Genomic DNA, 11,102 nt, shown 5'->3' on the forward strand with positions numbered 1-11,102 from the left:
GACCTTTCCACTTGGGAGGTGAACTCCGGAAATGAAATTAACATTTAGACCGATAATTAGATCCCATAGATAAATGGCACGGTTCCAAATAACAACAACTCCAATCTGACAAAAGTAGCATAGCTTATCACAAACAACACTTGGAATAATGAAGCCCTCAATGCAAACTTTGATGCCAACACTCAGGAACTTATTAAAGCTATCCCAGTGAACAGTGAAGGAAAAGATCAACTTAAATGGAAGCTCACCAAAACGGGTAAATTTACGGTCGCCTCTATGTACCAACACTTAATCACCAATACCATTCGCCAGAATCCTAACACTCATAACTGAAAGTTCATATGGTCGCCTCCGACCATTCCTAGAATCAAGAACTTTATCTGGAAAATCTGTACCAAAGCTCTCCCTGTTAGAGAGAGAATCGGAAAATACATAGACAACAACACTACTTGCCCGAACTGTATTAATATCGAATCCATCGAACATGCGCTTTTACATTGCGTTTTAGCTAAAAACATATGGTTCTATTTTAATATCATCTCAGAGAATATTACTTCCATATCGGATTGGATTTTCTTGTGGGAAGAAAATGCTCATCTCTGTTATACGAAGGAGAATATTCACTTTTCGAGTATTCTCTGGATTTTATGGAAAGCTAGATGCGACCACTGCTTTCAACACGAAATCAATGATCTTAATAAAATCATCAAAATGATTGAAAGCTTTCCGAGAATCAACAAAAAATCGGAGAAAAACAAACACAAAAAGAATGATAAATGGCAACCCCCTTCTAATATTTTTTGTCAAAATTAACGTAGATGCATCGTTTATGAATATAAAATCTAATATGGGAATTAGCTTAATTGCTCATAATGCAGAATCTAAATTTATCGAAGCTCGGGTGAAATTAGCTAGAGCAAGAAATAGTGAAGAAAGCGAGGCTATGGCAATCCTTCTCGGAATAGAATGGGTAATAGAAAGGAATCTTACGTCTATCATAATAGAAAGTGACAACATGAATCTCATCAAACACCTTCAGAACAATAAGCATGTAGTGCAATGGAAATCACTCATCCACATCAAGAGAATTCAGAAATGCAGGAAAGATTCCCAGACGATTAAATTCAATTACACCAAAAGAGAACTCAACTCGAATGCAGACAAATTAGCTAAATGGGCGAGGAAAAAGAATTTAAGCAAGAAGTGGAAGAATGTTCCTTGTATTTTAGTTGATAAATATTGTAATAACGTTTTCACTAATTAATGAATGTCTAGTTCAAAAAAAAAAAAATTTAGGATGGCATCTTTCCCAAATCATCTTATTTTCCTTCTTTAAATATTTCCTTTTTTGAGTTGATCGAGGACTATATTGTTATATATTTATAGGTTTTAATCGATATAACCATTAGAAAAAATTCTCTTCTTTCAGACTTCATCTTTGAAACTAATTGAGAAATTCTTTTTTGGCTATTTCGCAGCCACAATCCACTTTAATTTGTTCGAGTTTTTTCTTTCGATATTCATTCATAACGAATTCAATCACCCAAGTATGTATTTTATTAGTTACTTTTTCATCAAATTTTCAGTACCATGTTTAATAGCTTTAAATATTTTCCAAGATACATTGTTAATTAATTACTAAATTATTTGTTATCTTTTTAAGGCTGAATTATTTTTAGTATTCTTTCTATTTTACGTATAATATTTTTATATTTTGTTTATACACTTAGCAAAAATTTGGCCCCGGACCCCCAAAGTCCCAGACACACGGCTCTGACACCTATGAGCACATTGGGAGGAAATAAGTGGTTGATTAAATTTCTTCATAAACATATTTTTCTCTCTACATATTATGTCTTTTGATGATTATTAGTCTTTCAGACTTCATGAGGCTTGTTAGTAACTAAAATTTTATTTCCACCACTTATTCGTCATTTCTAGCTAAAAAAAAGTACACTATCTTACCCAATAGTCTATTAAAGTTAATTGTGTTGTGAGATGGAGACTTTTGAGATCAAATTCATGTAATTGCTAAGAAAATGGAGATGATCAGTCTGTAAGTGTGAGAAAAAAATCTGAGCTTGGGTGGTGTCATTTTACTTCTATAAGATCTAATATTTTTTGTTAAGGATTTCTATATGATCTAATAACCATATAAAACTAAAATACTTGAATATCAGTAGTTGTCTTGCCAATTGAGTGGTTATTCTATCTATTTAGTGTCTTTATTCTCTGTCTTTTTTAGCTTGTAGACTTTGTTAGCAATAGCTTTATTTTCTTCCTCTCAGTAGTGGGAGGAGAGCGCCTTTAGAATAGGTCTGTGGGTTTCCGTTTCTATCAGAGTGGGCTGTTCTATTGGGAGTGTTATTAGCTTGGGTGCTAGTGTGAGTCTTTCTGTAGGGGTTGCCCTTAAGATTAACTAGGACTCTATGACTAACCAACAGTACCCTTGTCCCTCCATCCTTAGCTGGAATGTTAGAGGAATTGGCCGGTATCTTACGAAAAAACATCTTTTGACTCTAATTAATAGACATAACCCAAAAATCATTTTCTTAACTGAAACTAAGAATAGGGCTAATATTATTAATAAGAATATAAAAATACAGAAACATTACAGTAGTCACTTCGTGGATCCTATAAACAAAGCGGGTGGTCTTGTTATGTACTGGAAGCATCGCTTAAATACGTCTATTCTGCACTCGGATAATAATATGATCCATGCCAAAATCTTCAACCCTCATAATAATAGCTACAATTTTATTACGGGTTTTTATTGTTGCCCCTACCACAAGAATAAACTTAAACCGTGAAAAACCCTGAAGACCCTTGAGGTGGATGCGGATATGCCCTGGATGGTAATAGGTGACCTAAATAACATTCTAGATAAGCAAGAGAAGCAGGGTGGGTCCCAAGCTACTGACTCCCATATGTCGAGTATTCTATCTATTATTAGTCAGCTGGAGTTGATGGATATGGGTTATCAGGGGAGTCCCTACACCTGGAGCAATAAGCAATATGGTGAGAATTTGATTCAAGAGAGACTAGATAGAGCTCTTTCTAATCTTAATTAGCTGACGCTCTATCAATTCTCTAGTATAACTCACCTAGACTGTAGGATCAGACCACCTTCCCATCTTGTTGGCTAATATTAATAATAATAATAATAGTAAGCCCAAGCCGTTCAAATTCCTGCGTACTTGGATGAACCATCCGGACTGCCATGACTTCATCGCGGGCAAATGGAATTCTAATCCGAATATCCAAGGGGAGCTAAAGAAGCTAAGTAGACACCTCACTCAATGGAATAAAAAAGTGTTTGGTAATATCGAGAGAAATATCAAGACTATTACAGATAGAATTCAGACTAATAGTAATAAAGAAGATCTATCAAATCTGTATGAACAGCTAGAGCAATTGTATTTGCACCAAGACAATCTCTGGAAGGAGAAATCCAGAAATAATTTTATTTCGGTGGGGGACAAGAACACCAAATTCTTTCATTCACAGGCCATTCAACGTAATCGTAATAACAAAATCAGGGCTATTAAAGATAATAATGGTGAATGGCAAGAAGAGATTAATAACATTCACTCTATCTTCACCTCACATCTCCTGAACATCAACATTACGGATAATACTACTACTGCAACGGATATTCTTAATCTCTTTCAGCATTCTATTTCCCCTCAGCAGAACTCTAATCTGAATGCAATCCCTGATGAATATGATATCAATAACGCTGTATGGGCAAATATCCGCCCCACGAGGTGCCCGCAGAATTTATGAACAACCGCTTCGTAAGGATAAAATCCGCGAGGCTTGATAAGGAGGCCCGGTAACGGCCCAAGACGCTAGCATGATCACCAGATCCATACCCGCTTAACACTAAGCATATCTAACACGTGTCGCGCGATAACCACCTCCAAGTACTAAGCTATCGGACGGCTAGAAGGTTATCGCGCAATCCATAACCGCATTAATGGTGAATATTCCGTATCTTCCACTTGAAGATGGACGTTACCGGCCAGTAGCTTATCGCACACGCGGTAACATCCTGACCGTCCCCCAAGAGATTCGAATACTCATCTGACGGTCGATACGTCAGATCCCCTATCTCTTAACGTACTTCCATGAGTAATGTCACAGAATAATTACATCGGTTACGAGCTGACCGTCATCAAGACGACCTTCCTCTACCACTATAAATACAAGAGGCTACAACCAGACCAAGGCATCCAATATTCGACAACAGTACTCGAGTAACCTAATCCATTCTCTCTACTCACTTGCTCTCTCATAAGCATCTCAAAGATCTTCTAATCCTCTCAAAGTCTCTGACTCATTGTCTTAGAAATCGGGAGATAGGGGTCTGATAGTCACAATTCAAACGACAACTAGCTAACCGTATCAACACCCTACGACCACCACCTTGTTGCATAAGAGCCCTCTGGTCTGGAGTATCTCCCATCCAACATTAAGGAGCTGACGGTAACACCCAACAGTAACTAGCTGGCGGTATCACCATCCTAATACCACCACCTCCTTATCGCATCATTCATCTAGCGATAAGACGCTAGGCGTATCAACCTCATTCATCCTCACCGTCCGATCCACTTACGACCAGCACTCTATTGCGGATCCCTTTACGACCAGCACCTTATTGCAAGTCTCCTTTACGACCAGCGAGTTAACGACAATACTTCATTACCATCACCCTCTTAATTACCGTAAGTAAATCACTACCGTGGGGATCTGTTCCGACAACTTCACGAGCCGCGATACCTAAGCACTCCGACGACGGTTACCCTTCTATTGCTCACTTTGACTTTCTTATTTATATTTGACCGAGTATCTGACTTGACCGTCGGAGCCCCCTTAGGCCGGCACCATCCCGGTGTCCCAGAGGCTTCATGATCTCTTCTCTCTTTTTGTGTGCAGGTTCTTTTCGACACGTAGCCGGTCCCCGAAGCATCCGACCCGACCCGACAAGACTTTGACCGTTGACCCGTTGACTGTCAGACTTTCCGACCCGTAGACATTTTACAGTCTACAATTTGGCGCTAGAAGGAGGGGGCCAGCCACTAACTACCGAAAAGACAAGTACCATGGAAGGAGACATGTCCAATGCTTCTGTGGATTTCTCATCACAACTTGCTGCACTCACTGCCCAGCTGCAAGAAAACGCCGAAAGATTAAGAGCTTTGGAGGAGGAGAACTCTACTGTCCGGGCAGAGAACATGCTACTGCAAGAAAGAATTACCGAGTTGGTGGTTCCAAGAAGACAAAGTTTAGGGGACAATCGACCACCTCCCAACGGTTCTGAAGTAGGAGGACCATCCAATCGCCCAACACCCCCTCACAACACTACTGCAGGCTTCACCACCAGCCAAGTAGGGACAGGATCCGCAAGTGCTCCATTCATAGCTCCAACACATACCTTTCAACAAACTCTCACTCCACAGCAGACCATGGCTGCTCCTCTTTACTCTTCTTCTACTATTGCTATGCCTACTATCTTCCCTATGCCTACTCAACCCACCATGGCTTCTAATACCTTACTGTTTTCACATACAGGTACCCCTTTAGAGCAAGCTTTAGCAAAGAGGCTAGCTGAAATGGAGGCTTTGATCACTAGAATTCCAGGAGTCCCGACCCCCTTCAAGAAGAGCCTTCCTCAAAGCTATGCCGATTCTCCGTTCGTCGATGCAATTGCTCTGGTAGAGATGCCCAGAAAGTTCACTTTTCCCAACATGAAGATGTATGACGGCACCTCTGACCCGGACGATCACATAGCCTCTTACAAACAGAGGATGTTTACTGCTGCGATTCCAAGGGACTTGCGGGAAGCGTGTATGTGCAAGAGTTTTTGGTCTAGTCTGATTGGCCCAGCTCTGCAATGGTACACTAACCTCCCCCATAACTCAATCGCTTCATTTGCCCAGCTCACAGACACCTTTGTCAAGCAATTTGCAAGCAGTAAGAAGCTGGAGAAACTCTCTGGTGATCTCTACCGAATCCAACAACGAAGAGGTGAACCACTCAGAGAGTATGTGGGAAGATTCAATCGGGAGAAGGTTTCAATTCCTTACTGCAACCAGGAGACAGCAGTTGATGCATTCAGGAAAGGTTTACTGCCAGACGGGGAGTTGTACAAAGAACTCACCAAGTTCAATTGCACAACAATGGAAGATGTCCTTTCCAGAGCCTGGGTTGAAATTAGGTGGGAGGAAGACGAAGCCCACAGGAACAAATACTATTCACAGGAAGATAGGTCAAGAGACCGTCACTCTAGAAGATAGAACGACGGTCAGAAGCCAGGAGCAATGATCCATTCCCAACCAGACGACCGATTCCAAGGGAGAACAGGAGGCCATTCAACCCTCCACCTAATCGTCAAAACGAGAAACCCCAAGGACCCATCCGTACCAAGATTCCAGAATACAACCTCAACATTGAACCAAGTGAGGTGATTGCTGTAATGAAGGGGATGGGTAACACGGTAAGGTGGCCAGGGAAGACAAAGACGCCAAGCGACAAGAGGGATACTTCCAAGTGGTGTGAATTCCACTCGGACCATGGGCACACTACTGCAGATTGCATTGCCCTCAGGCTTGAAGTTGCTGAGCTCCTAAAGAGGGGTCACCTCACCGACTTACTGACAGATAAAGGCAAGAAAACCATGTCCCAAGGAGATGCCCGACCCAAAGAGCCAGAGGAGCCGATCCCAACATTGACTTGCAACATGATCACAGGTGGCTCGGAAGTGAGTGGAGTAAGCCACTCAGTAGCCAAAAGAAGTGCACGAATCGTAGCAAATCCAACTGCCCACTCGACAGAGGCGTCAACCCTAACTTTCACCAACCAAACCATCAGCTTCGTTGACAACGAAGTCTCAGGGCTCGTCAACCCTCATCATGACGCTCTCGTCCTCTCTCTCACTATTGCGAATGTGTTAGTTAAACGTATACTTGTTGATAACGGATCCTCCACTAATGTCTTGTTTCTTCATGCCTTGCTAGGAATGGGACTAGAAGAATCAAACATCTGCCGACGTTCTACTGTCCTTATAGGATTTAGTGGAGAACAGAAGTATACCTTGGGAGAAATCGTGTTACCGGTATATGCAGGAGGGATTAACCTTAGCACCACTTTTGTGGTACTGGACTGCCCATCAACTTATAACATGATCCTTGGAAGACCTTGGATCCATGAGATGAGGGCAGTACCATCAACATACCACCAAGTATTGAGGTTTCCAACACCTTGGGGAGTACGGGAAATCAAAGGAGACCAAGGAGCTTCCAGGAACTGCTACAAGAATACAATGAAGGCTCCCAAGAAGCCCTTGTAGCAATTACAAAACAAAGTGCCCCTTAACTCGAACCTTAACCAACCGAACATGGAGGAGTTAGACGAAGTCCAAATCAACCCCAACATCCCAGAGCACAAAGTCCAAATTGGAGCACAGCTAGGTCCTACTCTCAGAGAAAAACTTATTGAATTCCTAACCGATAACTCTGATTGTTTTGCTTGGTCTCATGCAGATATGACAGGGATAGATCCCTCTATAATAGTTCATGAATTACAGGTAGACCCTTCCCATACCCCGGTCAGGCAGAAAAGAAGGAAATTCGCACCAGAACGCAACAAAGTAATCAACGAGGAGATCCAGAAGCTACTTGACATCGGATCTGTAAGAGAAGTGCACTATCCAGATTGGCTCGCTAATGTGGTGGTCGTTAAAAAGAAGAATGGTAAGTGGCGGGTATGTATTGACTTTACAGACTTGAACAAAGCATGCCCGAAGGATTCCTTCCCACTACCTCACATCGACATGCTAGTAGACGCCACAGCCGGACATGAACTCTTGAGCTTCATGGATGCATTCTCGGGCTACAATCAGATCCTTATGCATCCAAACGACCAGGAGAAAACCGCCTTCGTCACGGAGAGAGGTATATTCTGTTACAAAGTCATGCCTTTTGGACTAAAAAATGCAGGTGCCACCTACCAGAGGCTCGTAAACAAAATGTTCGCCAACATGCTAGGCGACACTATGGAGGTCTACATCGATGACATGTTGGTCAAGTCATTAATAGCAGAACAACACTTGGAACAACTCAAACAAGCATTTGAGGTACTCAGAAGGTATAATATGAAACTAAACCCCGCTAAGAGTTCTTTTGGTGTGTCCTCTGGAAAATTTTTAGGGTATATGGTGACTCAAAGGGGGATCGAAGCTAACCCAGATCAGATCAATTCGGTAATGGGTATTCCTTCCCCGAAATGCATCAAGGACGTCCAGAAGCTTGCAGGTAGAGTGGCGGCACTTAGCCGATTCATTTCTAAATCTTCCGAGAGATGCTATCTGTTCTTCACCACTCTGCGAAAGGGGAAAGATTTCGAGTGGTCACCCGCATGTGAAGAAGCTCTACAACAGCTGAAGAAATACCTCACATCCCCACCACTGCTCTCCAAACCAAAAGACGGAGAAAAGTTGTTCATGTACCTTGCTGTTGCAGAGACAGCGGTAAGTGCAGTACTTGTTCGTGAAAAAGACAGCAAGCAGCTGCCCGTTTATTACACGAGCAAGTCATTGCTAGATGCTGAAACCCGATACAGTCAGCTGGAGAAGCTTGCCCTTGCCCTTGTTACTGCAGCCAGGAAGCTAAGACCTTACTTTCAATGCCACCCAATTGTAGTGGTTACAACTTTCCCAATGAAAAATATTCTTCACAAACCAGAGCTGTCTGGGAGATTGACCAAATGGGCAGTGGAGTTAAGCGAACATGACATCAGCTACCAGCCAAGGACAGCAATCAAATCTCAGGTACTGGCTGATTTTATTGCTGATTTTACACCTAACACCTCAGTGCAGGCACAAGGAGAATTGCTCCATCTACAGGAACATAGCCAACTCAAATGGACCTTATCAGTAGATGGTTCGAGCAACATGAATGGAGTAGGACTTGGTGTTGTTCTCACTTCCCCAGAAGGTGACCTAATCCAACAAGCAATAAGGTGTGGATTCAAGGCCACCAACAATGAAACAGAGTACGAGGCCCTAATCGCAGGAATGAACCTGGCAAAGGAGATGGGAGTCCAGAAACTTGTGATAAAATCAGACTCCCAACTCGTAGTTAACCAGCTGCATGGAACCTACCAGGCCAAAGACGTGAAGATGGCAGCCTATGTGTCGCATGTAAAAGAACTACAAAGTCAGTTCACCGAGGTTAGTTTTGAACAGGTACCCAGACTCGAGAATGGGCACGCTGATGCCTTGGCCAATTTAGGGTTATCAATTCCAACCAAGGATGCACAGACAATACCCCTAACGCTACTTCAGTGGCCGGCAGTATGGAAAACAAAACCTTCAGAGGTAGCGGTTACAGATGCAGAAGAGACCTGGATGACACCAATAATCAGGTACTTAACTAACGATGAGTTGCCACAGGATCGAAATGAAGCTAGAAGGCTCAAAGTCAAAGCTGCAAGGTTTTGCATCATGGACGGCCAGCTCCTTAAGAGATCATACTCTGGGCCTTACTTGAAATGCATCACCCAAGAGGAATCCAAGTATGTCCTCAAGGAATTACATGAGGGGGAATGCGGTAACCACTATGGCGGTCGCAGCCTGGCCAACAGAGCACTGACTGCAGGTTACTACTGGCCGACTATGAGAGCAGACTCTACTGACTATGCTAGACGTTGCGACAGCTGCCAGAGGTTCGCCCAAACTTCCCACCTCCCTCCAGAGAAGTTAAGTTCAATTCTATCCCCATGGCCTTTCATGAAATGGGGGATGGATATAGTGGGTGGAAGCCGAAGCCTACCACCAAATCAGAGACCGCGAGGTAAAAAGTTTTGTTTGGAAACATGTCATTTGCAGGTTTGGAGTTCCCAAGGAGATTGTCACAGATAATGGTTCACAGTTTATCAGCTTCGATTTCCAAGACTTTTGCAAAGAGTGGGGAATCAAACTAAGTTTTTCGACTCCTAGATACCCTCAATCCAATGGGCAAGCAGAATCGTCAAACAAAACGATAATGAACTCACTGAAAAAACGACTCAAGAAAGCTAAAGGGGCATGGGCAGATGAACTACCAGGAGTGTTGTGGTCATACAGAACCACTTCGAAGACCCCAACTGGGGAAACCCCATTTTCCCTTGCATACGGTTGTGAGGCGGTAATACCAGCTGAAACAGGAGTTCCCTCTGCCCGATACCAGTGGACCACAGAAGAGAGCAATTGGGAACTACTTAACCATAACCTGGATACAGTAGACGAGGTAAGGGACATGGCGGCAATCAGGAATGCCGCATACCAACAGAAAGCAGCCAAACATTACAACAAGAACGTCAGGGTTCGTACATTCAAAGTTGGCGACTGGGTTCTGAGGAAAGTATTTCAAAATACTAAAGAAACAGGAGCCGGCAAGTTAGCCCCTACTTGGGAAGGCCCATACCTCATTACCAAGGTAGTGGGACAAGGAGCTTACAAACTCCAATCAAAAGATGGCCTAAACATAGGCAATAGCTGGAATGCCATTCACTTACGAAGGTACTACTTCTAACCTTGAAACTTCTCCTATTTTGCCTTTTTTCCAAAAGATCACCTACTGACTTGGGCGTCGGAGGGTTGTTGGCTACGCCAACAACCACCCCTCACTATCTACGTGTGATGACAGGAACTGTCTCCAAGACACAACAAAGTAGCAAAAACAATAAGAGGCTGGACGTCAGAGTCGAAGTCCAAACCACCAGAAGAGTTCCGCACTTCGACTGGGGGGCATGAGGATACTATAAGAAGACTATGAAGAAACTGAAGAACAATACGGGTTAAACAACCCTCACCTGTCCAACAGGCAACTAAAATCACCAGGCACCTAAGTTGAATGACGAACATTTCTTCATTTGACAACAACAAGTTCAACGTACTGTTCATCAAAATTAATTTAGAAGGAACAAAGTCCCGCACTTATTCCTCAAGTTCAATGTAATGTTCTTAAATCTAAGATATCACTTCCGATGTAAACAAAAATTTAGAAATAAAATCTCAAGTATTTATCCAGCAATTACTTGTGTTTTAAACTTTATCAATA

The 11,102-nt window shown here is 42.6% G+C and overlaps 1 protein-coding gene across 1 annotated transcript; it reads left to right on the forward strand.

Annotated features, from left to right (window-relative positions):
* The first annotated feature begins 7,399 nt into the window (after positions 1 to 7,399).
* LOC147543943 (uncharacterized) lies at positions 7,400 to 10,574 on the forward strand. Its single transcript, XM_086635545.1, has 4 exons — positions 7,400 to 7,754; positions 8,211 to 9,726; positions 9,890 to 9,967; positions 10,127 to 10,574. The coding sequence occupies exons 1-4, from the start codon at positions 7,400 to 7,402 to the stop codon at positions 10,572 to 10,574; spliced, it is 2,397 nt and encodes a 798-aa protein (XP_086491671.1).
* Positions 10,575 to 11,102: the final 528 nt, after the last annotated feature.

The sequence above is a fragment of the Eschscholzia californica genome, unplaced genomic scaffold, assembly GCF_041429995.1.
Source record: "Eschscholzia californica isolate CP2 unplaced genomic scaffold, dmEscCali1.0.p SCAF_4, whole genome shotgun sequence".
Classification (NCBI taxonomy): domain Eukaryota; kingdom Viridiplantae; phylum Streptophyta; class Magnoliopsida; order Ranunculales; family Papaveraceae; genus Eschscholzia; species Eschscholzia californica.

Excerpts from the sequence above, each read along its gene's own strand:
- LOC147543943 (XM_086635545.1), top strand. The coding sequence starts at position 7,400 with ATGGAGGAGTTAGACGAAGTCCAAATCAACCCCAACATCCCAGAGCAC. Across the intron at positions 7,755-8,210 it reads GGTCGTTAAAAAGAAGAATG|GGTATATGGTGACTCAAAGG; the intron begins GTAAGTGGCGGG and ends GAAAATTTTTAG. Across the intron at positions 9,968-10,126 it reads TTCCAAGACTTTTGCAAAGA|AACCACTTCGAAGACCCCAA; the intron begins GTGGGGAATCAA and ends GTGGTCATACAG.